The sequence below is a fragment of the Leishmania major genome, chromosome 7, assembly GCF_000002725.2.
Source record: "Leishmania major strain Friedlin complete genome, chromosome 7".
Lineage (NCBI taxonomy): Eukaryota > Euglenozoa > Kinetoplastea > Trypanosomatida > Trypanosomatidae > Leishmania > Leishmania major.
In genome coordinates, this window is record NC_007248.2 from 511013 (window position 1) to 538010 (window position 26998).

A 26998-nucleotide genomic window follows, 5' to 3' on the forward strand; every position below is an offset into this window, starting at 1 on the left:
CGCCCGCTTATCCTTGACCCTGTCCCTTTGTACCGCCTCTGTAGGCCCATGTGTGGGGGTGTGCCGGTTGCTAGTCAAGGAGCGTCTGCGTCTGTTCTTGCGCGAAGGTGGCGAGCTCGTTGATGGGGTGTTCGGTGCACAGCTGTGGAATCAGCGGTGCCACGACGTCGACTCCGCGCTGTGTGATGGTGCGCGCCGAGGGCCGTTTCTGCACCCCGTCTTCCCATCCTCACCCCCCCCCCCCTCCCTTCTCGCCACTGTACGATTACGTTGTTGCTGCTGCTTTTATGTATGCATGGAGGTGCATCCATGTGTGGTCGCTTCTCTGCTTTCAGTGCCACAGTTGCGCCGACCCGTGCGTGTGCGCCCGCTTTCGAGGCAAATCTGTCTTACTCCCCTCCCCTTTCTGTGTAGGTTGTGTTCTGCATGAGTTGCGTCGAGGGATGGGAAGAGGCCGGTTCGGAGAGAGGCAGGCGGAGGTTGGCGGCTCTGGCCCTTGTCCTCCTCCGCCCGCGCGCCCGCCCTCGAACACGTTGCAACTCCTCTGAGCAGCATACATATACCACAGGGATGCTAGCGCCCCCCTCCCCTTTCTCTTCCTCCTCTCAAAAAATGTTGTTGGTTCCTCGATTTCCTCGCAGGCCGCGTCGATCTGTCACACACACACACGCACACACGCACACACGCGGGTGCGTGGCGTATTGTTCTGCCTTGCGCTTCTCATTCCCTCATTCGTGTGTGCGTGCGTGCGCGCGTGTGTGTGTGACAGATCGACGCGCGCAGGAGGGGAGGGAGGAGCAGGGAGGAGGCCGGGGAAGGACGCGTCATGTCTATCAATGCCTCGCCCTCCCCCTCCTCCCCCTCCTCCCCCTCCTCCCCCTCTCTTCTCCACATGCTCCCGCTCACGCCCGCCCGCCCGCCAGCCGGCACGGCCACTGTTGGTCGCCATCTCGGCCCCTCCTCTCTCTTCTCTCGTCCGCACACACAATGCTCGTGCGTGGCGCCGGATAGAAGACAAGGAAAGCAACGTACAACAAATAGGAGCCACCTGACATGAAGGTTGCCCCTCTCCTCTGCTCCTCCTGTGCCTGCTGCCGAAGCGCGTAGAAGGCGGAGGGGGGGGGGCGCGTGCCAGTGTGGGGTAGCGGGTGCACTCTTGTGTCTCTCTGCGGCTTCCGTTGCCAACCTGTCAACCATGTACGTGCGTTAGCGCAGTGATTGTAGTCCCCCAGCGATTCCCTCTGTGACGCACCGACGCGGGCCGCGTTGCCGCCTCTGTGCCCACTGCGGGGTGCTCTCCCCTTCTGTCGGCTCATGACACACACTCTTGCTGCACTTCCGACCTCACCTTTTTCGATGTCCCCCCTCCCTCTCCCAGTGCACGTCTTCGTTCGCGTGTGTGCAAGCGCCTCCGTGTTGCTGTGGCAGTTCACCAAGACTCAGAGAGGGGGTGGCAGCGTGCTGCCCGACTTGGTTGAGCAAGACGTGCGTACGGGTCCACCGAGGTGCTTCTTCGCCCTCCCTTCTCTCTCCTCCCCGTCTCTTCGTGCACAGCACACGCACGACCATCCACATACGAATGTACCCGCGCCAACACGCGCTCATCCCTGCAGCGGCACTTGCGCGCACTACAACGACGCGCTAGAGTTTTTATTCATTGTGTTCTCGCTCCCCTTCCAGCATGGCGTTGCCTGCGTTCGGCTGCGAACAGCAGCGGAGCTATACTTTCCCCATGCACTGCAAGCGCTCCCTTAACCCGACACTGACGCATCAGTTCGAGGTGACGTGGCCGTGGCCAGCGCTGCAGCGCAAAAGGCGGTCTCGCGTCGCCAGCGGTACTGGCAATGCGCAGGTCGTGGTGAGCTCGTCGAACACACCGCAGGGCGTCCTTTTCAAGGAGGAGGACGAGGCAGAGGAGGGAGAGGATGACGAGGGAGAGGTGCCCGAGGAGGGAACCGGCAAGGAGGGTGTGCCCGGCAGTGACGCATCCGCCGCGGTCTGCAGTAGCGTATCGCCACTTTGGCGAGAGCGACGCCGCTACGGACGGCCAACGTTCATCCTTGACCTCTCGAGTGACCCGTTTCTTGGCGGGCATGAGACACGTCGCGCTAGTGTGCTTCTCTCACCAGGCCATCGCTGCCTCTTACCCTTGGTCGAGCTTGGCGAGCCGGCGCAGCTGCCGGACAGGGCCGGTGTGGCTTTCTGGCGCACAGCCTTCAAGCCGCCATCCCGCAGGGCAGAGTCGTTGTCGTCCTCCTCGCATCCTAGCGCCGCCTACCAGCCGCCGTACTGCGCTGAGCTTGTCGTCGGTGAGCTTCCCAGGATTGAGCGGGCGGTTCGACAGCGCCGTGAGAGGGCGATTGCGTCACCCCGACGCAACAAGACGCATGCGTCTATGAGGCCGTCGTTTCTGTCTCGCATTTTACTCGAGCCCCTCACGCAGCTCAGTGCGCCCCCGCCGACAGCCGGAGAGGAGGAGAACTTGCCGGCAGAGAGCCCCGGTCGTCCATCGCCGTGTGCGAAACCAGAGAAAGAGACGGCGCCCGCCTCATCGGTGACGTCAGCGACGGAGCATGGTCATGGGCAGATAGCTGCGGCATCGAGCCCACCAGCAGCGTCATCACGGTCCCAGCGAGGCTCAGCCTTCGCACCCACGCCGGTGCTTACCTTTTTCTTCTACACCATCCCGTTCCGCCTTCGCTGGCTCTCACAGCTGCCGGGATGCATCGTTGTCTCTCTGCCATGCGAGGAGCGACTACTGACCTTGCATGCACCTCATGCGAATGGCGACCACAGCGGCGCACGGCAGCCATCACCGTCGTTGGTGCGTGGCGGTGGCAGCACAACTCCGACTGCGATCATTGCCATGTCAGAGGTGCACAGCTACGCGCTGCCGCGCGGTGTGGTTCCGCTCGATATCTCGGAGGTGTTTGACCGCCCCTTTCTCGCCATAGGCACGGCTGAGCACGGGGTGCTGCTGTGCCACCTCGACACGTCGACCGGTGCCGTGCAGAGCATCGCGCGCTGGATCTCGCTGAGGGGGTATGGGAGCTCTCTGTACCCGGTGACGCGCCTCGCGGCGGTGTTCCCTGCACGTCAGCCGGAGCGCGCGCCGGGTTGCTTCACCGACTTCCCCGCAGCACCTCCGTGGGCGAGGCACGCGGCCGACCTCGAAAGCCTCAATGACGGCGCGCTCGTGTGCTCCTCGCCGTACGAGGCCACCACCGCTGTTGTCAAGCTCGGCGTGGCCGCAGAGGGCGTGGTGGAGGACTTCTCTGTCCTCCGCGGCGTCGACACGATCCTCGACGTGAGCGCGACTGTGCAGCCCGATTTGGGACCACTAGTCTGCACCGTGGCGCGGAAGCTGCTACGGTTGCGTGTCGTTGACTCCGCGGCCGAGGCGGCGGAGCGGCGCACTGCAATTCTGAAGAAAAAGTTGGACTCCGGCCTTGCCGATCGCGTGAGTCCGTGCCTGACTTACGACCGGATGGCGCGGCTGGAATGCCCGGTTCTCCACGTCGCCTCCAGCCCTGCTGTCGTGCAGTCCTTCACCGAAAAGTACGTGAGTCGGCGCAGCTACACGAAGCACTGGCAGTTTGCAGTGGACAGCTCGAATCGCGTGGCACTGCTAGACCGGACGGTGAGCCAATACATTGTCCACTCCACCTTTCAGTTATGCCGCCGCGGCTCAGCAGCCGGGGAGGGGCGAGTCGCGCCGGCCAGCTCTCTTCTACCCGTCTCCATCACGGCAGACCGCAGGAACGAGAGGCGGGCAAAGTCGCCTTGCGCAGGCGAAGAGGAGGATGTGCTCGGCAACGGCTGTGAGGCAGCCGCAGAAGACAACGAGGACAACATGCCCTTGCCGTCGCCTCCGTCGACGCGGCTCTCGCCAACCCCTGTTGGTGGCCAGAAACGTCCGCGACCGGCGCCGAAGACCTCAAGGAGCAAGAGGAGGTCTGAGCCGGCTGCGAAGCGTCGTGGAGCAGCGGCTGTGCCGTCCTCCGCTGGTGCTGCCGGTGCTAAGGAGGAAAGGGATGAGGACGAGGACGACGGCGAAGACGACGCATCGCCGGGCAAGGTGAACTCGTTTCATGCCTTCGCATCGGCGATCCCCATTGAGGATGCCTGCAGCGGTGTCGTGGTGACGCGTGTGCAGGATCAGATGATCCAAGTGGCTGCCGCACACGACCGTGACTGCATTTCTCTGGTCACGTGGCGCATCGGTCTTGTTACCCCACCACCATCACCGATGTCTTCTGCCGCGGCAACCACCATCACGGAAGCCTCCGCTGCATGCGGCATGGCAGATGCGCAGCCGTAGAGACGGGATGAAGGTGGTGGTGGGGGAGAGGACCTTGGTTCCTGCCCTTCTGCGAACGGTTTCTCGCGTAGGCAGCGACGCATCTGGGCGCTCAAAGACGTAGCGAGCAGCAGAGATTGCTGTCCAAGGAGTACGCGTTTCGAGCGCAGTCATGCACAGAGATGCCATGGATAGCGAAGGAGGGAAGGTGGTGATAGTTTTTGGGTGCGGAGCAGCTTGTGGTGGTGCTGGGAAGGAACGACCTGGTGGGTGGTATCGTGCGCTCGGCAACTGCATTTTTTTTTCTGAATGTGCAGAGAGGGGGGGGGGCTCATATCGCCCACCATCTTGATCAGCGACTCCACCGGTGTGTGTGTGTGTGTGTGTGCTCTCTCTTTAGATCTTCTACCCCTCCCCCTTCGCCGGACATCGGCGCGCCTCTGTTGTTTCCCCCAAAACATCACTCACACGACCGACACGTGATGCTTGAGAGGTGCACGTATGCCAAAGGCCCCTTCCCCCGTTTCCTGTTCACACTGACAGCTCTGCCACCGCTAGATTTACTTCCAATGGCACTGTGCCATTCTTGTCCGACTCCCTCCTCCCTCCGGCATCCGTGACTCTCTGCATCGTCACAGCAACGCCCCCTCCCCCATGCCCCTGGCAGCGCGAAACCGCATCGGAACAACGAGCTGACCGACGCTCGTTTTTCGTCGTTGGCCCGTCGCGGTGTGTGCCCTGCACCTGGACACCAGCATCTGCACCTCATCGACGCGATCTCCCGCCCCTCATCTCCACTACGCCCCGGTCATTGTCTCTCTCTCTCTCTCTGTGTATCGTTGTGTGCATCGATTTTTCACTCTCGCTACCCACACTCAGCGTCCGCTGTATAGCAGTTACAGCCTCTCCGCCTCCCCCAAAGAAGTGCTACGCCCCGTAGTCGCCACCGCGCCATGGAGGAGTTCTACGGCATGGAGGTCTTCGCCGGCAAGACGGCAAAGCCCAATATTTCGGCCGACCGCGTGCTGCACGTAACGCAGGTGGCGCTACCGCCGAACGCGTCTCACGCCATCACGCTGCTCGTCAAGACGGAGGGCAAGTCGTTCGTGCTCGCGACACTGGACCCGCAGCAAGCACTCTTTCACGTGAGCGTGGACATGCTCTTTAGCGGCAAGCAGAAGCTGGCTTTCACCTGCGAAGGTGCGACTGGAGCCGTGCACATCATCGGGTACACACAGCTCGCGGAGGAGGAGGAGGACGCCATAGATGACGAGGATGACGATGATATGATGGACGACGAGGACGTCGCGTAACGTTGAGTTGGAAAAGAAGGCGCGGTGGAGCACGTGTGTACGTGTGTCTGCGTGTAAGCCCCTGCGCGATGACGTCTTGGTTGTCCTGCGCGATGGGCGTGGTGCCACCAGTGACGAACGCCCCGCCACATCCGTGCGTGCATGCGTGCGCCGCTGATTTCCTTGAAAAGGCCGTGCATCTCCGGTAGGCGTGTACGTGACGCTAAAACGGGTCATTGCCCTGACAGGGTGGGGCCGGCAGTGGATGAGACGCGTCACTGCCTGCGTGATGACGGCACGTGTCTAGGTAAGGGAGGGGAGGAGGCGACACATTGGGAAGCTGGACCATCGGATGCCTCATTCCTCACTGCCACACGGCGTCTTTCCTTTCTCTGTTCACCGTCATAGCAAAGCTGACACAGGCGCTCTGCACGGACTCTCTCCCTACTTTCAGAAGCACAGGCGCGCGCAGTCGATGGCGCCCTTCGCCTCGGCAAGGAGCCTCCCCCCCTCTCCACACACACACACACACACACACCGAAGCGAAAGTGAATGCAGAAGAGGGAAGGTAGGCGCGTGCCAACGCGATGCCTGTTGATGTGCGGCGCTGCTACTCGCCTGTTGCTCAACGACGTACGTGGGCGGGGAGATCGTTCGCGCACGTGCGTCCTCTTCGACTGCCCCGTTACCGCTCACCCCTCTGCCCCTCCACCCCCTTCGGCTGCGTGGCCACCCCACGGCGGTGCGTGCGCGTTGCTGCGCGCCGCCGTTTGCTTTGCTCGGATCGTGGTGTTCTATGCCATGTCTTCGCGCTAAAAGGGGGTTGCGGTGCACGCCATGCACCACACCCCCTTCCCTCATGCACTTGCCACCGCCTTCTCGCCCCTTCTCCCTTCTTCTGCGCTACCATCCCGCGAACTGCCCGGTGGCGCTCACCAAATCCCCTTGCTTTCCCTCCCTCCCCCTTCTCCGCCGTCCACGCGCATGCGCAGTAACACACCTCCGTCGCCCACTCTTTAATCATCTTCACGTATAACCGTAGTCGCCACACCCAGACAACTCACGCGCGACGCACCGCATCTTCTTGTGACATCCCAGCTTCCCTTTCATCGCTCACTTGTTTCCACAGACGTCTCTCTCTCTCTCTCTGCCGAGCAGCTTCTTCGTGCCATCTCTCCTCGCCGTCTCAGCTGCTACCCCGTCAAGGCGACCACCTCGTCTTCTCGGCGTCTCTCTTTTCCTCATCAACGACGCGGTCCTCCCTCGTGAGCACACCCCCTCTCTCTCTCGTGAAGTCTCCACTCTTCGTTCTCGATCCCATCACCCCCCCACCCCCTTCTCCCCCCAGTGTTCATCATGGAGGGCTTTTACGGTATTGAGGTGACCGCCGGCAAGCAGGTGAAGGCCAAAATCCCAGAAGAGTGCGCGCTGCGCGTGACGCAGCTCGCCGTTCCCGCCAACGCGGCTGGAGCCGTTTCTCTCGTTGTGTCCTTCGAGGGCAAGCTGTTCACGATTGCCACGCTGGACCCCAAGAAGGGCGTCTACCAGATGAGCACCGACCTCGTCTTTACCGAGGCACAGGACGTCTCCTTCTCTGCCCAGGGTGCTGGCGCAATCCATGTCACCGGCTACGTACAGCCGGTCGGTAACGACGATATGATGATGAATGCCATGGCCGGCGAGTCGGGTGAGGAGGACGAGAGCGACGATGACGACGACGACCTCGAGGAGGTGTCAGGGTCGGAGAGCAATGAGATCGCCAAGACCCCTGCTTCCGCTGCCGCTGGTGCGGAGGACAGCGACGAGGAGGGCGAAGACGAGGACGAGGACGAGGAGGACGAGGAGGACGAGGATGACGAGGATATGCCCCCCGCCGACCTCGATGACAGCGACATGGGCGAAGAGGACGAGGAGGTCGACGAGGAGGATGACGATGAGGGACAGGTGGACCACGAGGAAGGCGAGGATGATGAGGATAACGATGATGACGACGAGGATGAGGACGAGAACGAGGACGAGAACGAGGACGAGGACGAGGACGAGGACGAGGACGACGAGGATGACGAGGACGACGTACCGCGGAAGTTCCAGCGTGCGGAGCGCGGAGACCACCGCGATGGCTTCCGCGGCGGACGTGGCGGTGATCGCGGTGGCTTCCGTGGCGGTCGCGGCGGTGATCGCGGTGGCTTCCGTGGTGGTCGCGGCGGTGATCGCGGTGGCTTCCGTGGCGGTCGCGGCGGTGATCGCGGTGGCTTCCGTGGTGGTCGCGGCGGTGATCGCGGTGGCTTCCGTGGTGGTCGCGGCGGTGATCGCGGTGGCTTCCGTGGCGGTCGCGGCGGTGATCGCGGTGGCTTCCGTGGTGGTCGCGGCGGTGATCGCGGTGGCTTTCGCGGTGGCAAGCGCGGCCGCTACTAGGCAGTTTGTCCGTGCCTGAGGAGCGTGATGAGCGAGGTTGACAGCGGTGGAGGTCACGAAGCAAGCGAAGAGAAGAGCCAAGGATGAGGAAGTGCCATCGGATCGTGCTTCCATGCACCAGGTCTCCTTCTCTCCTGTCCCACCCGCGCACCTCTCTTGCTTGTCCCTCCGCACCTTCTCCTCCCCCATCCCTGCCCGCATGGCGGGGCAGTCGTTCGTCTCTCTTCATTAGTGGGGTTTTGTCTTCACGTGTGCCTCTCACGCTCGACACTTCAAGTGTGTGCGCGTGTGCCTTCGCGCTGCTCCTCGATGAAGAGAGGCCACGCCTCAGCGGAATAACGAACGGAGAGGTCCTTCCAACTCGAATCCGCTGACGAACGTACACACACACACACACACACACACACACACGCACGCACAGAGATTACGAGGAAAGCAGGCACTTGGGTGCTGCTCTTGTGGCTGCTGGTCTTCCTCGCTCGCCGACGTTGCACGCGCAGGCACCGGCCCTTCCCTTCTCTCTCTCCTCTTTCCCTCATGTCCTGCAGCTGTCCATGCCACCTTTCCTGTTGCCGCTGCCGCGCTTCTCTCGCCGCACCCAACAAGCGGCAAGTGGAGGGGATGCGCAAGAGAGGAGGAGCAGGGCAGCAGTGGGCGCACGCGAAAAGGGAAGGAGATGTGAGGCGGAAGGGTCTGGCGATGATAGGCGGTGCAGGAGCAGCAGCTTTCTCTTCAGATGCCCAGCGCTCCCTCAACTCACCGACCCCCGTTCACATACACCCACACAAACTCATGGGCACGCACTCCGACTCGGGATGGCAGACAACTGATGGAGGTGACAGGCGCATATCCGCAGACAGAGACGGAGCGGCGCATGCGGGTGCGCGCGTGGGTGTGCGTGTCTGTGCGACGACGATGACGTGCGTGTCTGTGTGTGTGTGTGTGCGTGTGTGTGATGTTCTCGTAAATGCTAAGCCCGATGATCCGGTCGGTCAAGTTTTTTTTTTTTTTTCATATAAAAGTGTTTCTTTGTTTCGTAGTTTGTCTCTGCGTCCTCCGCTGTTGCCCTGCTCGCATCGGCGTCTTCGCGCTTATCGATGGTCGTTGTCGGTGACGGAGCTGTGACGTAGCAGCGGCAGCGGGACGACCGGGCATGCGCTGCGGCCGCGGCAGCGGAGAGAGATGGATGTGCGTGTGTGTGTGGCGTCTCTCTCGACGGTTAACCGATGAGGCGTGTAACGAGGGAAGCGAAACAAAGAGCCATCAAGTCCAAATCCCACAGCGCTTCGCAAAGACGAGAGGCAGGGAGCGGTGCGCCGCACGGACCATCGGGGCTGGCTCGCGCCGGTCCACCGTGGACGTGCCAGCGATGCAGGATGTGGGTGTGGGGCGTGCGCGCTGCGGCGGCACCGTATCCACTGCCGTCTGCCTTTGTCGTTTTTCTTTTCCTTTTTCGTTGTGTGTTGCGTCGTGATGCGATAGCAGGATCTCCGCATCGGCGTTCTCTGCTGTGCTGTGCTGTGCGTGGCTCTTGTGCACTCCCTTTTCTACGGATGAGGTGTCCTCTTACGGCGTGCCGCTCGCTGCCTTCTCGTCGTCTCTCGCACCGGCGCGCCTGTGTATGTGTGTGCGTGTGTGTATGTGTGTGTGTCGGAGGGCGACAGAGGACGTCGAGGGAGGGAGGAGGACATGGCAGGATGGGGGCGGTAGATGGAGAGACCGAGTAACACAGCCAGGCGGTGAGAGTGCAAGAACACCAAAGCACGAAAACCCCCGAAGACAAGGGCCGGCGCGCGGGGGGACAGCGGCAGCGGTGGCAAGAGAGAAAGGATGCGCAAGGAGCGGCAAGACTGCACCCCCCCCCCTTTTTCCTTTTCAATTGCTACCTTCTCAAGAGGGGCCCGTTCACGGAACACGTGCCCGTCAGTCCGACTCCTTTCAGGTGGCTGTAGGTGGTGTCTATGCGTGGTTTGTTGTTGGCGTCGTTCACGCGCGCACTGAAGTCGAACACACAACCTCGGGAGAACATCAGAGGGGGCGGCGAGACTCGCGCAGTCCGCTGATGCGTGCGTGCGCAATGTGGGTGAAAGCGGAGGCTGATGGTCCTCTTTCAGAGCGCACGAAAGAGGGAAAAAAGTGTGTGTAGCGGTGGTGGTGGTGGCGATGAGAGGTAAAGGAGGCGCGCAGGTCGACGCGCGAGGGGTGAGGCAATCGTGCCCGGTCATTGTGCGCCACGTTTACCTAACAGCACGTGTGTGTGTGTCTGTTTCAATAAGAGGCTTTGCGTGCCACTTGCATCTGAAGCTCCCTGCCCCCCCTACACACACTCACACACACACACACCGGTCCCTTCCCTGCGATGACAGCTGTCTACCGCAGATGGATTTGCCATCCACCCCACCTTCCTCTTCCGCGCTTGCTCTCTTTCGCGATGGGATAGACAGACCTACGCACACGCCGGCACGCAGACACCGCTACGGTTCTCTTTCCTTCTCCTCTTCTGCAAGGTTCGGCATTGTTGTTAGATACGGCTGCCACACGCATCTTCGCACTCGTCTTATTCCAGTTGCCGCTTGGCTCTTCACCACCGAAGGTTCCAGTGCACACACACACACACACACACACACACGGACACCGTTGCACCATCCCTACTCCCTTCCTCACGCTCTCCTCCTCACCATGATGCAGGAGTTCCACGCGTTCTCGGTGTCTCCAAACAAGGAGCACAAGCTAGAGATCCCGGAGGGTTGCGGCTTCCACCTCTCTGTCGTTTCGCTGCCGCGAGGCACCAACGGCAAGTCGACAGTTTACGTGTCCGCGGATGGCAAGTCGTACGCGCTGGCTTCTCTCGACTCTCAGCAGAGCGTCCTTCAGGCACCTACCGATCTTATCTTCAACTACCAGCAGCAGGTCACCTTCTTCGCGAAGGGCTCGGCGACGGTGCACTGCGTCGGCTACCGCCAGGAGCTGGACCTCAGCGACGACGACGACGACGTGCCTTTTGCGATGGAGAGCGGCAGCGATGACGACACTGGTGCCGTGAAGAAGGCGGCGGTAAAGCTGCCGGCAGATGCCATCACGGATGCTGAGACGGCAAAGAGAAAGCCCGCTGCTGCCACTGAGAGCGTCTCCGAGGATGAAGAGGACGAGGATGAAGAGGAGGAGCTGACCGATAGCGCAGAGGACGCGTCTGCGGATGCGGCGTCCGATGAAGGGAGCGACGGAGAAGAAATGGAGGAAGGCGAGGACGAGGACGAAGAGAATGATGAGGAGTACGACGACGATGAGATCGACAGCGACATTGCCAAGGAGCCGAAGGGGATGCAGACCCGCCACGTTGACCCCACTGCCCCCTCTTCAGAGGATGAGGAGGATGGCTCCGATGGCAACGATGACGAGGAGAGCGATGAAGAGATGGACAGTGATGACCTCGCCGCCATGGAAGAGGACGAGGAGGACGTCGATGACGATGACGAGGAGGAGGCAGAGCCGCCGATGAAGGTGATACGCTCAGAGGGTCGTCCCAGCGGCGGCTCTCCGCAGGGTCGCCCGAGCGCTGGCGGCTCTCCGCAGGGTCGCCCGAGCGCTGGCGGCTCGCCGCAGGGTCGCCCGAGCGCTGGCGGCTTGCCGCAGGGCCGCCACAGGCCCGCCACAGCTTCTAAGTGATCGCTGCCGCCAAAGTTAAGCGTCACACGGGCATTAAGCGAGGCGAAAGGCACCGGCGAACTCGCGGCACCGAAGGCGGCTGGGATGGAGGGTGGGGAAGGCCTGTAAGGGCTGGACGCTCCGCCTGCTCCTCCTCCTGTGCTCGGCCCTTCGCATCCCAGCCCTCCTCTTGCGTGCGTCTCGTGCCCCATTTCACCCACAGAGCTCATCTCCTACCCCTCCCTGTTTCTGTGTGCCAGCCGCTGCGTCGGCCGGCGTCATCTTCCTCGTGTTGACCTCCTAACGTGTAATGTTCTCGGCTCTCTTTACCTTTCTTCGTTTCCCATCGCGGGTGCTGCGGTGGGACTGTCTTGTTGTCTCTCTATCTAAGCTAACACGTTGAGCAAGCAGTGGGGGGAGGGAGGCGGATATGCGTGTCCGCGCACTTCTCCATCTCTTCATCTGTGGTGGAGCAGTTTGAGTGCTTGTGCCTGTGTGGGGCTGATGGGCATTCGTGCTCCCCCGGTCTCGATCTCGCCGCTTCGCCATGTTGTTTCTCTCGCCTTCGTCTACCGCTGCGTGTAGCACGGCAGACGACAGCGAGAAAGAGAGGCGCGGTTCAGAGAGCGGGACGAAGGGGGAGGGAGGGATGCCGAGCAGAGGGCCGCCGCCGAGGGTGGCGGCGTTGGGCGTCAGCGCACATATTGTTGTTGTTGCCTGCCTGTCTGCTGCATCGTGTGCACGGTTGGGTGTGTGAGCACCCGCTGCCCAATATGTGTCTCAGGTGCCACCGCGTATTCTATCTTCTTGTTGGACAGAAGATGCTTAACCTTCCTCTGTCGTCACCGCCTCCTCCCTTCATTCTCCCCAGTCGTGCACGCCGGGTGGACGGGAGAGGGAGTCCGAGGGGGAGGGGGAGGGGCGTGCGCTCCCTGTACGATGGGTTGCCGTGCACTGCGAAAAGGACTCGAATCCCACACGGACAGCACCACGACGCGATCGGCCCACGCGGGGCACAAAGGGCAGCTCAACGGTGGTGGCAGACGACACATCGGATCACCTCCGCCGCCCCGTCGCGGCACGAGCGATGCGTCACACATACGAGCGAAAAACGCGACAAGACGAACTGAAATCGGGGGTGGGGCGGGGTGGGCGGGGTGGCTGTCTGATGTGGGTCCCTCAAAGGAAGGGATGGTGATAGACTCGGGAGAGCGAGGCGCTCTGCATGATCTTGACTCTGTCGGCGTGATGGAGTAACGAGAGGTGACGGCGGAGGAGGAGAGGTCAGAGGGGGGGGAGGCGCAATGGTGCAGCGGGCCACACCGCTCCTCTACACACCCTCCTCCCACGCTCCTGCTGATGCTGCTGCTGTTGTTCCGCCCCGTATACCAATGCACTGTTGCCCTCCTGTGCCGCTCGCTGCCGGCGTATCACCCGTGTCTCTTGTCCACCGATTCTCCTCCCCCTTTCTTCACCGTTTTCTGCCACCTTGACGACGCCCTGCATGCCATGCGTCGTCGGTCGTGCTCCCTCCGCCGCCTCGAAGTCCACACAAAACGACGCGCACATGCGATCATGGCCGAGCTAGCTAACCCCAACCCCACTGTGTTCGAGCCCACGCATGACCCGCTCAAAGGCCGCACCGATGCGGAGCGCGCGGCTGAGGATGACGAGGACACGGAGGACCCCATCGACGCATGGGAGGTGTTCGAGATGATCCGCCGTATCCGCGACCCTGAGCACCCCAACTCGCTCGAGCAGCTGAAAGTCGTCGAGCCCTCGCTCATCACCGTCGATTGGAAGAAGCGACACATCCGTGTTCTCTTTACTCCGACGGTGCCGCACTGCAGCCTGACCACGCTGATTGGTCTGAGCATCCGTCTGCAGCTCGAGCGATCGCTACCCGAGTACACGAAGGTCGACATCTACGTCACCCCCGGCACCCATGAGCAGGAGGCGCAGGTGAACAAGCAGCTCAACGACAAGGAGCGCGTGGCGGCCGCGCTGGAGAACCGCAATCTGCTGAACGTGGTGGAGTCGTGCATAAACGAGTTTGATGAGTGACAAGACTGCACCCCCTTCCGCGCGGCAGCGACGGTGTGGTGACGGCTGTGGCTGTGGTGGCTGTTTGCGTGGCGGTTATTCGTCAGCCAGCGAGTGGGAGTTGTGCGATGGCTGTAGCGTCGCTTCTGTGTGTGTGTGTGTGTGTGCATGCGCACCCTATCCAGTGTAGAGGTGAACACTGTCTCCCTCCCTCCCTCGCCGTTTAGCTTCTCAAACAAGAAAAAAACGAAGTGAGTCGTCTGAACGTCGTCGCCTCACGTGTCGACGTCGCTGCCGGTGGGTCTGCACGCACGTGCAGAGGCTGCCCAGCACATGCTTGCACACTCTTCCCTCCCTTCTCGGTGCCTCGAGACACCATGGGAAAGCACCTACTGGCCTCCACCGCTACAGCGGCTGCATCGTCGCCCCCCCCCCCCCCTCCCAACAGTAGCCACCTGAGCACGAACCGCTAGATAGTGCTTCCGTCTCTCTGTGTATTCGCCCGCTGTCCTCCTGCCACCCCCCACGCGCTCTCTCTGTCGGTCAACGCAACCCTACTTGACTGATTCCAGCGTACCCGCGCATCGTATGTTGAACGGGCTCACCGCCGTGGGCGCCGACTTCACCATCCCCAATCAGCGCAGGTATCGAGATACACGTTTTCCAGCGAAGGTGAAGCGTGTGTGCGTGTGTCAGGGACGTGGGAGGGTGCTGTACATCCTGCCTCACCCCCTCACAGCATGGGCGGGGTCCGGTCTGCGCACGCCGTCGTCCTCCTCTCGTTTAGTCGGTATAGCGTAACGCATAGATGCACTTCTCCCCCTACCTTGCGGACACCCGAAGCCCAAACACACGCCTGCTCGCCCACCGCATGCGTGTCTGCTCCTTCCTTCCTGTATTCATAGCCTTTTGATCTGCAGTGCGATGAAGATGGATGCGTCGGCTGTCAAGCATTCCTCGCAGCGGATGAGTGACAGTGCATCCACCTCCCACGTTCTCTTAACCGACAACGACAACGACCACCGCCGCGACCATCACGTCCCTATCACCGTCCCGTCCGATAGAAGCAACTCCACCTCCACTCCACCGCTGCTCTCGATGGGGTACAGCGGAAGTGCGTCGTCTGCCTCGCACGATCACGTCACCTACGGCGGGGACGCCTCCGCTCAGAACCTGACGCTGACTTCATCGGCCTTGTCTCTCTTCACGTGCCTGAGCACTTCCCTTTCGGGCTCTGAAGCTTGCAAGACCGCTCTCATCGGCGGTGCACGAGCCACGAGGGACACGGCAGGCATGACGACGCCGGACGCCGTCGGCGCCGCTGCCGCGCAAGATGTATCATCGCCGCGGCGCAGCTCTGTCGCATACCCTTTGACGGTGTCGACCACAGAGCACGTAGCGGAGATCACCGCCCCCGAGAACGGTCAGGATGCGGAGGAGGTGCACAGTTGCATGACATTGTCCTCGACGGCAACTTCTCCAGGAACGTCTCCTGTGGTAGCAGCGTTGCCGCCACTGCCTCAGCAGCGGCGGGTGCTCCTGTCGTCGTCCAGCAACGAACGCCAATACACGTTGCCGGCAACGGCATCGCATACGGAGGAGACCGCGCAGCCCCTCTCCTGTAGCGGTTCTCTCCCCAGCATCATCACGGCGTTCACCCCGCCCGCGACGACGGGAGAGACCGCCGCCCACGCGCCGCCTTCCGTGAGCCCTGCGCCGTCGAAACCGCCCGTCGGACCATCGGCCGCGGCGGCGACAGCCATGCTGACGCGCTACACCAGAGCGTTGAGCGACGCTGAAAAGCAAGACGTGAAGCACGAAGCCCGTGGCCGACCCTACATGCTGCTCGACTCGGACTGCAGTGGTAGATCCGCTGACTGTGCTGCCGGCACTCGGGCGGCGTCAACAGCAAACGAGCAGCAGCGCCGCTCATTGCACGCGACAGAGACACGCGCACCGCCACCGGACGGCACGGTCTGCGACGTTGAAGAGGCCGAGGAAGCGGCGCCAGCAGCTCCATCAGCCATCATCAGGCCAGCGGCGGCGGAGCGGGCGCTATCGAGTGAGCAGCGCTATGCCTTCCACGTGGCAGTGAAGGAGCACCGAAGTGTGTTTATCACTGGCGGCGCCGGCACCGGCAAGTCGCACCTGCTGCGCACCATTATTCGCGCCCTACCCGCCTCCTCCACCTTCGTCACCGCGACGACAGGCATTGCCGCTCTCAACCTCAGCGGCTCGACGCTGCACAGCTTCGTCGGGTGCGGCATCCCCGATCGAAACAGCAAGGGCGACAGTCTGCTGAGCATCGTTCTCAGCAAGCAGCGCTGCGTGCGCAGCTGGCGCACTTGCCGCGTACTGATCATAGACGAAGTGTCCATGCTCGAGCCAAGCTTCTTCGACCTGGTTGACTACATTGCTCGACACGTGCGCAACCGCCCGCACGAGCCGTTCGGCGGCATTCAGCTCATCCTCTCGGGCGACTTCCTCCAGCTCCCGCCGGTGTCGCGCGAACGGCGCGGCAGCAGCCCGCAGTTCTGCTTCGAGGCGGAGGCGTGGTGGAGGGTGAACCCGAGGGTGTGCCTGCTCTCAATGCCGTTCCGCCAACGCAGCCTGCGCTTCTTTGCCGTCTTGAACGAGATGCGCGTTGGCGAGCTGCAGCCGGACTCGGTCGAGCTGCTCTACTCGATGGACACGACAGAGCGGGTGCACTTTGTGCGGCGCACAGACGTCGCCACGGGCGTGACGGTGGAGGACGACCATGGTGCACCGGGGGTGGTGCGGGTGGGCCTCAAGCGAGAGGCGGACGTGAGCGCCGAGGCGGCAGTGCGCAGCGCAGCCGCCTGCAAGACGGAGATGTCGGCTACGAATATGCGACAGACACGGCTGGAGCTCGTCAACGGCTTCGGACGCGCCATGGATGCCCCGTTCGATGGCTACACAATCCTTCGCTCCACCCGCGCCGAGGTGGACGCGGAAAACGAACGGTACTACCGCCAGCTCAACACCGAGATCTTCATGTACCACGGCTTCCACACGGGCAAGGGCGACTTTCCGGATAGCACACTGACAAGGATTGTGCACCTGCGCAAGGGCTGCCGTGTTATGCTCATCAAAAACTTCGACCCTCGGCTAGGGCTAGTCAACGGCAGCACCGGCACCATCACCGACTTCGTGAGCTTCGCCAACGGCTACCTCTTCAAGACGCAGGGCATCAGCGCCGCCGACGCACAATCCATCTGCGTTGGGCGGGGCACGATGATGGACCAGTGGCACACGATGTTGCCGATTGTAGCCTTCGATCTGCGCTGCGCTGATGGCACTGTGGCGACACGCGAGCTCGTTGTGGAGCCGCAGGAGTGGAAGGAGATGCTTGGGTCGCGCGAGGTGTCACGCTCTGTGCAGATCCCGCTCATCCTCGCCTACGCCATCACTATCCACAAGTCGCAAGGGATGTCGCTGACGCAGGTGGACATCGACTTCAAGAAGGTATTTGAGTCTGGCCAGTCGTACGTGGCGCTGTCTCGGTGCACTGACATGGCGAGCGTGCGGCTGCACGGATTTGATGCCCATCGCGTCAGCGCCAACCCCACCGCTCTCGCGTACTACAAGGCGCTGGCTCTGCAGCAAGAGCGGCTGCGCTGGCGTCGCACTCATGTGCCGCAGATGGTGGCGGCAGAGGAGGCCATGGAGGCGTTCAGCTGCACCCCGTATGGGTACGTGCTTCTCAACGAGGCCGAGACGCTGGTACGACACGGAAGGGAGGATCGCGCGACCGGATTCAGCACCAGCCTCGACAGTTTCGCCTCCACGTCCACGTTGTCCAGCCGCTCCCCGGCATCCGACGGGGACCGCCTCAAATCGGAGGACTTCGACGAGGGAAACGGGGCCGCCGTGAAGGTGGTGGGGAAAGAGCGGCGCGACGGCTGGGGCGAAGGACGTACGCAGAGGCGACGTCAAAAGCACCACCGGCACCGAGAAGGCCACGCATGGGCGGGTGATCATAGCGCGGGGCGCTCTCGCGCATATGCGCGTGACGGGCTTGACGGGGAATCGAGTGACGGTAGCGACGAGGACGACGAGGACGGCGACGACATGAACGAGACGGTACGGCTAGACAAGCTGCGGCGCCGCATCACGCCGCTGCTGACGACGGCGGCCATGGTGAAGCGCCTCGTCACACGTCAGGCGATGCCGCTACATCATGTTCGTAACTCGCGCATCGTCGTCGACGCGCACGCGTTATTTCAGCTCGTGGCTGGGCCGGAGTCCGCAGCGGCGTTTGATGTGCTGTTTGGCCAGCAGGACAACATGATGAGGGTGCCATTGTGCGTGCACACGCTCGTCACGGAGGCGGCGGCGTACCGAAGCTGCTCCGAGTCCCTCAGCCAGCCTGTGTCACCGCATCAGCCCGTGGACGGGTCACGCAGCAGCCACGGCGACGCCCTCGTGGGCTACGACACCTTGAGAGGAGGCTTAGGTGGGGCGAGGCGCGAGCCGTTCGATGCCCCGCTGCTCGCAGCCTCCCACGCGGCAGCCGAGGCTCTTGCGGTCATGGAGCGGGCGAAGCAGGACTTCATTCTCGACGTGCAGCGACCGGAGCAAACGTGCGCGCTGCCGGCGGCGGACCTCGGCTGGCTGCGGTTCACAGTGGTGTTGCCGCTGCTCCGCCATCGACAGGCGAAGGCCCGAGCGAAGGACGGGGCGGGTGTCGATGCTGCGAGTGACGCGGGCGGCACGTGCCGCGAGGTGGACTTCATCCTCAACCGCGACCCCCGCGAGATTCTCCACCACCGCGCCATCCTCGAGTATGCCATGTACTTGCAGGCCTCCTTCGGCGAAGGCGTCGTCATCTGCACGGACTCCGTCCTACTGGCCGCGTACGCCTTTGCGTGGCGGCTGCGCGTCGCGTCGATGGATTACTTGTGCGGCGATAACAGCGGTGCCGATGACGTGGCTGCTTGATGGGCTGGGGACAGACAGGTCATGCGCTACAGAGAGTGCCCAGCACGTAGACGAACACGCGCGGGACCCGGAACGAAGCTGGCGGATAAGGTGAGTGCAAGTTATCTCGTTGACCCCGGCGAGTGCCGCCGGCGAAGTCAGGAAGCCACTGACTGCGCGTGTGTCTCGGTGTGGGGTCTCTGCTTGTTTGGTTGTGGGGGCCGCTCCCTTTCCTTTGTTTGTCTTCTGCGCACACTGTCATGTGTCTCTCTCTCTCTCTCACACACAAACACACACACACACACACACACACACACACACACACACACACAGCGACGTATTAGTACGGATCCACCAACACCACCGCGGCACCGCGCGTGGCAAGGCAACCGTTCCACTCTTGCGCGCAGGATGATGATGGTGGGTCTTGCACCGGACCGCATCAACATCACCACTGTGGCCTCCTCATTCTCGCAGCGCTATAGCACTTTAGCTCGCACGGGTTCTCTGCTGATGAATGCCCTTGTCATCCTGTCCCCGCTCTGCTGGTGCGCTGAGCAAAGTAAAGTCACTGGAGGACAGAGGCCAAAAAGAGGAGGGTGGCGGATGTGTCAGGCACATGTCCCCTCCCCCCTTCTTTGCAAACTGTGCATCAACGCATCTTGTCGGTGTCGACTCAGGGACGCTGTTCTGGCCCTCTGCACGTTCCCTCTCTCACTTTAGCGACAGCTGTTTTTTCGCTGGTGTGCGCACGTGATTGTACACAGCAACGTTGCCACGACCTCAACTGTATCACCATCAACACCTTCTCTTCGGGCATACAACAATGATGACCACGTGCACCCGCACGCGTCCGGATCACGGTAGACTCCCCCTCCTTCTTCGCTGTCCTTCCCTCTATTCTACTTGGCTGCTCCCCCTCGTGGACGTCCTGTCTAGTGTGGCGTTGACATCGACACCGAAGTGAAGGTAACGGTCCCCCTTCTTCTTCCATCAACCTCCCATCCTCCTCCCTCCACTGCGCACCCAACTATCCGCCACTACCAACACGACCATGCCCACCTCATCTTGGCGGGCGGAGCATCTGCTCATCAAGCACAGCGGCAGCCGCAACCCTGTGTCGCGCCGCACCGGGCAGCCTACCACCATATCGTACGAGGAAGCCGTCACGGAGCTGCAGAAGTGGTGCCAATCCATCAACGATGGCAAGGTGACCTTCGAGGAGGCCGCGCGACAGCGCAGCGACTGCAGCAGCTACGCCCGCGGCGGCGACTTGGGCGTCTTCGGCCCTGGGGAGATGATGAAGCCATTCGAGGATGCCACAAAGTCTCTTGAGGTGGGGCAGGTGAGCGGCATCGTCGTGACCGACAGCGGCGTGCACATCATCAAGCGCATAGCCTGAAGCAGAAACACTTCCCTGTTAGAGTGAGGAAGTGGTCTGGGTGGATTGTAGCATGCTTTAAACACCGGCGAAGGCTGGGAGGGGAGAGTAGAGGTGAGGTGGGCGGCGGGTGGGCGAGTGCGCAGCTGCCACTGATGTGTCTGGACCCCTGTAAAAGAAGAAGGTTCAGAAGGGCACAAGCGGTAGGCCGCCACCAAGCTCTTCACCCTGTAAGCAGCCCTCCTCGCCGCATCTCTGCATGCGTGCGCGTGACTCTCTCTCTCTCTCTCTCTCCCTCTCTGAGCTCTCCTTCTCCTCGTCGCTACCCGCCCGCAAAGTTGTCGACGCCTTTGTTCCTCTTGCGAGCAGCGCCTACGCGATGGCCTCTGGGGGAAGGGCACGCGCACCCCTCTTCGCGAATGACACACCGCAGGGCCCGGTGTGTCCACTCCCTGTCTGGGAGGAAGCCGAGCAGCCCCCATGTCTCTGCCCATGCCGAGCCGCTTGTGTGCGGTAGCAGGGCCAGGCACCGACGACGCAGGGGAGGCCAGAGCGATGTACCGCTGCTTGTGCCCAGCGGTTAGACCCTGGACGGCGTGGCGTCGGAGCGACCTGCGACCGTGAACACACGCCCGTGCCATCCATGCGATAGGCCGAGTACCAGCGCGACTCGGACGCGTCTCACCCTCGGCCTTCACACTGCCTACTGGTGCGGGGAGAGCCTGCGTGCCACACCCCGAGGGTGGGGGGAAGGGAGATGCGCCAGGGGCAGGCGACCTGCGAGGTGTGGGTGGGTGGGTAGCGTGTGAGGCAGGGGGCGTGCTCGGATGGCTGAGTGGGTGCCGTGCTGCAACTCGCGTGTGTGTGTGTGTGTGTGTGTGTGTGGCTGCTTCGCCCAACGTGGATGGGGGGGGGCTCTGTGCTCGGCCAGGGTGGGGGAGGGTGGCGTTGAGTGAAGCTCGCGTTGCACGGCAGCGAAGTGGGCACGCTAGAAATGAGAAGAAAACATGTCTTTCCTATCGTCATGTCGCGCCGCTCAATGCGATGTCGCGGAGCCGACAACGGCGCTGGTGTATGCCCACGCTAACGCACAGCTGCGCACATGTCGTTGTGCCCACCTCGCCCTCTCTTACCTCCGCCTGTGCAGCCACCACTCCTGCGGATCCGTCGCCTCGCGTCTGCCTCTCTCACGCACCACATGCATGATGTCATCGACCCCTCCCCGATGGGGGCTTTCATGCGTTGTCTCTTGAGCCCACTGCTCTTCCTTCAACGCTCCCTCCCACTGCCGTATCTCTGTTTCTTTCCTCGCAACGTATTACTCTCGGTTACCATCCCCCTCCCCTCTTCTGCGCTCTCGGCCGTCATCTGTGACGTCCTGCGTTGCGCGCTGCCACCACGCTGTGCTGCTGCTGCCGTCCGGAACGCGTGGCACTGTGCTGGTTTTGGCCGTGTGCACACTCTCTGCTCAGACGTCTTCGATGGCGAAGTGCGCACGCCGCCATCCTCCGTTTCCGCTCGCGCTCGCCGCCGTGTTGTGTGCGTCTTTCGTGGCCTGGCGCCGGCGTGTGGAAAGAAAAGAGAAGGACCGGCACGCCTTGTGCTGACTGCGGCGCTGCGCTCGCATGCCGGCGCACAGCCCGCGCCCTCTCGTTACTGCCCGCCGCCCTCCCGCTCTCCTTGTCTCTTCCCCCCCTTCCCCCTCACATGCACATGGCGCGGTGTCTGGGGTGTGTCGCACGCACATGCCCTTTCTCTTCACGGACTTGACGGAATGGAGGAAGACTCCCTCACGCTACACAACGGTTTTCGTGGCCTGCGGAGCCCGGCGCCTGCTCGGTCGATGCGTTGTAACGGCGGCAGCGACACCGACCGCGGCGCAAGCGGCACGTATTCTGTCACTGGAGCAACAGCTGCAAGCGTTGCGGACAGAACAAGACCACTACCGTCGCCACTATGAGGAGCTGGAGGGAGTCTGTTGAGATGTGCTGGACAACTTGGCGGAGAACGAGGGGCGCGGTGCGCATGACTCAACGGGAAGAGGGCCGCCATCCGCTGCAGATGGCGCTGCTGTGCCGGCTTCGTCGTCGCCGCCATCGCGGCTGGCACCGCCCGCGACAGCACCGCTTGCGAGTGCGGGAAGGCACGGATTGGGCTACCCGGTCTCAGCTTCCCATGGTGGGTCACACTCGCACCCATCTCTGGTGTAGCAAGGCGCCACCCGCGGGAGTCTCATCCAGTCGGAGAGTAACCCAACGTCATTTGAGCGACTACCCTCCGCCGTTCCAGCGCACCACGGTACCATCGTCAAGGCCAAACCCGCGCTTGCGGGGTTCTGATGAGGCGGACGTATTCTCGCCGCAAGAGTCGCAGCTGCTGTTCAGACGTCTGCGTAGGTTGTATCAATGGATGGGCGATCTGGTCACTGGCGTGTCGGCAGCCACGTTATCAGGATGTGCAGACGTCAACTTTAGGGGTGACGGTGGCCTGCGCGACCCCTCTTCAGTGGCCGCAGAGGCGATTGCGAATGTGTGCCCGTGTAGCGACTCGAGTGCGACCTGGTCAGCCTCCCCGCTCTCCGCGTGCGAGTCACCGCTGAAGCGTGTCACGGCGCTCAGGCTGCACCGCGTGGTAGATGACCTGTTCATGCCCTTCACACAGCTGCAGGCGACGCTGACGGACGTTGTGTGGTGCACCAGCCAACCTCCTGCGCTCTCCACCCCTGTCCGCATGCATCTCGACCACGCCATGGAGGTGGAGCGGCAGCGGCGTACACTGTGGGGCTACGAGCAGTCACGCCAGACTGCCAGAGAGGAACCAGCGCCACAGCCCTACGATGAGATCAGAGCGCGTCGTCCTGCAGCGCCGCCGCTATCGTCACCACCGCCACCGGCGGGCTATGCAGCCTCCAATGAGTCTGGCTTGTTCATTGCCCTTCGTGGATGGTGAACGGTAACCACGCCGTGCCGTGTCACCCCCTCATTCGTGTCTTCCGCCACTTCCTTTCGCTTGCATCCGTGCACGGCGCCTCTCTTGCGGTGACTGATCTTCTGTTCACGCGACTGCAGCGGCGCTACGTGAGCACAGACGCCAGTGGACCCGAAGAGAAAGTGAATAGCGCACCAGTGACGACTCGCGACCCTGTAGTACGCCGGGGTTCGTCCCGTGCACCTCTCCTGTGCGGTATTCTCAGCCTCCCTCTGCGTATGCTGCTGCGCTCGATTTGCTATGTAACGCTACTTGCGCCTCCATCACACCCTCCCTTTCCGTTCCCGGTATCGGTCGCTTTGCTTGTGCGACGCACCGCCTCGCGTGCGTACACACACACACACACACACACACACACACACTCCACACCGCTGCCCGTGTGTCCTCATGGGGGACTGGTACCCGATTAGGTGTTCGTACCACCACCCGTCTTCTTCCACTGTGCGCGCTGCACAGGCAATGCGGTGTGCGACGCGCATTAGCCGCTCCCTATTCAAGGGCGCTGATCGAGGCACGGGAAGTCCATGGTGTGGCACGTCCATTGTCCGTGCCGTCGGCGCCATCCACGGCCTTCAAGTGGGGACCTTGGACATCACCGGCGTCTCGGCGGGGCTACAATGCACCCTGAGCACGTCGAGCTTCTTTTCCGTCGACGACGACGGCGGCGGCGGCCCTGCAGCGCCGCTGCTGCCATCAGAACGGGCGGAGCTCCACACACCAGGTGTCGTGGCACAACCAGAAATGTCAACGGAAGGTAGTGTGTACATCGTGCACGTAGTGGGCCCCGCCGCGTTCGTCGCCGTCGTCGCTGAGGTGCTTAGCGACGACGTCCTCGTCGACCTTGCTGGCAGGTATCATGTGGAGCCGTACGCCTACTGGCGATCCGGCAAGCACAAGTGCCCCACCGTGCGTCTCTCATACGATCGACTGCGCCGCACTGAGGACTCGCTCCGTATCCTGCGCGCTCCCGACAACACGGTGGCGAGGCAGCGACGTCTCTATCATGCCGTCTTTCTCGCTTCGCAGCCGTGACGTTGACCGTCCCGTCGTGCGGGAGGGAGAGGCACGTGCCCGTGAGCCGAGAGACACCGAGAGGCGAAGACAGCCGTGCATGCGCCTCTTTCTCGGTAAATTTCTAGCGCGCGTCTGCCTTGTGTTGGTGTGCGCCCACACCACACGCGGCCCTGTGAGAGCCTATACGGGTTCTCCGCATGTCGAGCGCGTGCCTGTGCATGCGGGTGCTTGCGTCACACAAAAGGAAGGAGGGCGGCGCAGAGCACGCGCGCATCATCATCATCAGCCGGCAAAGTTGTTCTCGAATGACACAGCCTCGGGTGAGCGGCGGCTGTCGCCCCTTGCCACTGCACCATCGCTTTCCTGCTTCCTGCAGCCATGCTGCGCACAGCCGTTACTTTCGGTGGTGTTGCGCCGCACCATGACAGCTGTGGCGACACCGTGCAGTGGCTGAGACGTATGCCTCGAATGACTCTCTCTATCTCCCCTCCCCGTGTGGAGGCGCTGGTGCGCGCAGTGGCGCTGCATACACCGCCATGCTGTATCTGCACATATACACGTGAATGTGTGTGTGTGTGTGTGTGTGCGAGTGCTCTGTGCGAGCTTCCCTTTCTGTCTCTACGGTTTCGCCTCTTCACTTCCATTTGTCTCCGCCGCTCTGCGACTCGCTCATGCGCGCTCGCGCACGGGTGCGGACTTTGTTGATGCGCGTTGGGTACACACACACACACACACACACACACACGCCAACCGGATAGCTCTGAGAGGGGGCAGGGGGCACAGGGGTACATCACAGCCGCTCGACACAACGGCGCGCACATCAACGCCTACACTCCCACCGCCGGTGGGCCGTCTCGCTTCCTCTATTTCCGCTCTTCTCCAGCTTCAGCGGCGCGCCGTGCCGCCGACTCGGAGTCGTCCAGTCGCTCATCTCATGGCGAGCACGCCGCCGCCGCAGAACGGCAACTTTGGAAGTTACCACCCGCCCCGTCCGGTGACGTCCCCGATGCGCAGGGGCTTCCGCGGTGGATCTTCTTCTCGCTTCCACACGCTGCACGGTGACGGCTTGACGACCGCAGCGGAAGCAGGAAGGAACTGTAAGCGGGCGAACGCTGGGCCTCTGACAGGCAGCACATTATCGCCCACTTGCAACGCCTTCCCCTTTCCACCGAGCCGTGCGGAGCGCTCCGCCACCACCTCCGGTCGCGCCTCCGCAGCGCCACCACCTCCACTCCACGGAGGTGCTGCACCACCATCAATGATGCGGTGCGGTAATGGAAGCGGCCCTGCTGCTCCTTCCGCCGCCTCCCCACGCTCACACGAGGGGTGCCTGCCGCACTGGATGGAGTGTAGCAGTGCTTCTAGTTCCTTTGTGGAGGATCGGGTGCGGTGCTTAGTACACCCCGTAGGCGTGACATCACTCTTGCCGGCGCCCCTGCAGCGCATCCTCGCCAACGTGCTGCGCATTCTCCAGCAAGAGCGCGCGCAGCTGAAAGGGCAGCGCCCGTGTCGGCGGCACTCCCGGTCGCTTGGCACCGGCGTCGACGCAGAGGTCACCGAGTGCATCGTGGATGCTGCGCAGGCGCCGTCACTGGCGGCTGCCGCTGACATTTTTTCCGCCTTTGTTGCTGCACACCCGATGGACGGGCTCGCGCTGCTCTCCTCCCCGGTTGCACTGGTGGGTGCAGCGCTCGCTGAGGTCGTCACGCTTGGCCAGGTCGAGTCCTGCGTCATACCCATGCCAGAGCTACTGTCCTTCCTTGACGCAGCCATCAGCGTAGGCCACCCGGGTGCGATGCACTCTGTGGCCATCTGCCTGCGCGAGGGCACAGCGGGCCTGCAGCGAGATGTAACATCGAGCGAGACGTGGTTGCGATGCGCGGCCTCGTCAGGCTACCTTCCTGCTATGCACGAGCTCGGCGAGACCTACGAACGTGGCGCCCCCGCGTCTTCCAAGCTGCCAGCGGGGGCGGCGGAAGACGCTGCGGACTGGGGCGAGGCGATGCAGTGGTATCGACGGGCGGCTGAGGCCGGGTACCCGCCATCGCAGCTGAACTTGGGGAAACTGCTCCTTGCAGCGAGTGAGCATGCCCAAAGTGCGGGCTCCGCCGCTGCGCCACAGGTGGCGCATCTTTTCACGGAGGCCAAGCGCTGGCTTCACGCGTGCGCTGCAACCGGCGTAGAGGAGGCAGTGCGCCTCGTGAAGCGCATCGAGGAGCAAGGTGCGCGCTAAGGAGCCCTGCTGCGCACTCGTTAGGATCGGTGGGGGACTACCATGGAGTTGTATGTGTCTATCCATATATAGAAAGAAAGAGCTGCAACGGACGTGCTCATCATGGCTGTCTGTCCGTCATCATCTCTTTCTCGGTCTCTCCGCCGTGCTCGCTGCATCATCTTTCTCTTGGCATATTGTCCGTGGTAGTGTGTCTCTCTCCTTGGCAGCGAACAGAGGCGTACTTGCACGCGACGAGAGGGGATGACGCATGGCGGGAGGAGAGCGCCAAACAAGATGTGTACTCAAGAGCGATGATGGCATGCGCGCATGCGTGTGGGCGTGCTTGTCTTTGCGTGACTGGCTGCCGCAACTTCACGTCTCGCGTGCCCTCAGAGCAGGCTCATTCCTGCTTCTTGTACTTCGTTGCCCCCACCTTTCCTTCCGTGACGCAGACGCGTGCCGACACTCGCTCGCTTCTCCAGTTTGAAGCGGACCGCACGCGCGAGCGCAGACCACGCGTGAGCTGTGCACACCGACACGGACACCGTAGCGCGGCGATGTGCTCACACCGCTCCTTCACCCTCTTGAGAACCTCAGAGCGCTCTGGCTGCCCATCTGCCTTCCTGCGGAACTCACCGCCAGCACAGCTTTTGCGTGGCGCGCTGCCCCACTCTTCGCCACTTTACCTCTCTCTTCTCCCTTCTCCTCTCCTCTACAACTTCTCCATGCGCATCTCGGCAGTACTTGAATCCCTCCGCCGCCCC

At 62.5% G+C, this 26998-nt stretch overlaps 9 protein-coding genes across 9 annotated transcripts; all 9 read left to right on the top strand.

Moving 5' to 3' along the window:
- Positions 1-1681: 1681 nt before the first annotated feature.
- LMJF_07_0970 (conserved hypothetical protein) lies at positions 1682-4321 on the top strand (the record flags this gene model as incomplete). The annotated part of the gene is made up of 1 exon (XM_001680956.1): positions 1682-4321. The coding sequence occupies one exon, from the start codon at positions 1682-1684 to the stop codon at positions 4319-4321; it is 2640 nt and encodes an 879-aa protein (XP_001681008.1).
- A 932-nt stretch (positions 4322-5253) lies between these two features.
- On the top strand, positions 5254-5613 carry LMJF_07_0980 (putative RNA binding protein; the record flags this gene model as incomplete). The annotated part of the gene is made up of 1 exon (XM_001680957.1): positions 5254-5613. One exon carries the CDS (start codon positions 5254-5256, stop codon positions 5611-5613), a length of 360 nt encoding a protein of 119 aa, XP_001681009.1.
- A 1335-nt stretch (positions 5614-6948) lies between these two features.
- Positions 6949-8007, top strand: LMJF_07_0990 (putative nucleolar RNA-binding protein; the record flags this gene model as incomplete). Its single annotated transcript, XM_001680958.1, has 1 exon — positions 6949-8007. One exon carries the CDS (start codon positions 6949-6951, stop codon positions 8005-8007), a length of 1059 nt encoding a protein of 352 aa, XP_001681010.1.
- A 2679-nt stretch (positions 8008-10686) lies between these two features.
- Positions 10687-11673, top strand: LMJF_07_1000 (RNA binding protein-like protein; the record flags this gene model as incomplete). Its single annotated transcript, XM_001680959.2, has 1 exon — positions 10687-11673. The coding sequence occupies one exon, from the start codon at positions 10687-10689 to the stop codon at positions 11671-11673; it is 987 nt and encodes a 328-aa protein (XP_001681011.2).
- A 1338-nt stretch (positions 11674-13011) lies between these two features.
- Positions 13012-13716, top strand: LMJF_07_1010 (conserved hypothetical protein; the record flags this gene model as incomplete). Its single annotated transcript, XM_001680960.1, has 1 exon — positions 13012-13716. One exon carries the CDS (start codon positions 13012-13014, stop codon positions 13714-13716), a length of 705 nt encoding a protein of 234 aa, XP_001681012.1.
- Positions 13717-14988: 1272 nt separating this feature from the next.
- On the top strand, positions 14989-18657 carry LMJF_07_1020 (putative PIF1 helicase-like protein; the record flags this gene model as incomplete). Its single annotated transcript, XM_001680961.1, has 1 exon — positions 14989-18657. The coding sequence occupies one exon, from the start codon at positions 14989-14991 to the stop codon at positions 18655-18657; it is 3669 nt and encodes a 1222-aa protein (XP_001681013.1).
- A 1033-nt stretch (positions 18658-19690) lies between these two features.
- On the top strand, positions 19691-20038 carry PIN1 (putative PPIase; the record flags this gene model as incomplete). The annotated part of the gene is made up of 1 exon (XM_001680962.1): positions 19691-20038. The coding sequence occupies one exon, from the start codon at positions 19691-19693 to the stop codon at positions 20036-20038; it is 348 nt and encodes a 115-aa protein (XP_001681014.1).
- A 3426-nt stretch (positions 20039-23464) lies between these two features.
- LMJF_07_1035 (conserved hypothetical protein) lies at positions 23465-24037 on the top strand (the record flags this gene model as incomplete). Its single annotated transcript, XM_003721730.1, has 1 exon — positions 23465-24037. One exon carries the CDS (start codon positions 23465-23467, stop codon positions 24035-24037), a length of 573 nt encoding a protein of 190 aa, XP_003721778.1.
- A 1240-nt stretch (positions 24038-25277) lies between these two features.
- LMJF_07_1040 (conserved hypothetical protein) lies at positions 25278-26252 on the top strand (the record flags this gene model as incomplete). The annotated part of the gene is made up of 1 exon (XM_001680963.1): positions 25278-26252. One exon carries the CDS (start codon positions 25278-25280, stop codon positions 26250-26252), a length of 975 nt encoding a protein of 324 aa, XP_001681015.1.
- Between the last annotated feature and the right edge of the window lie 746 nt (positions 26253-26998).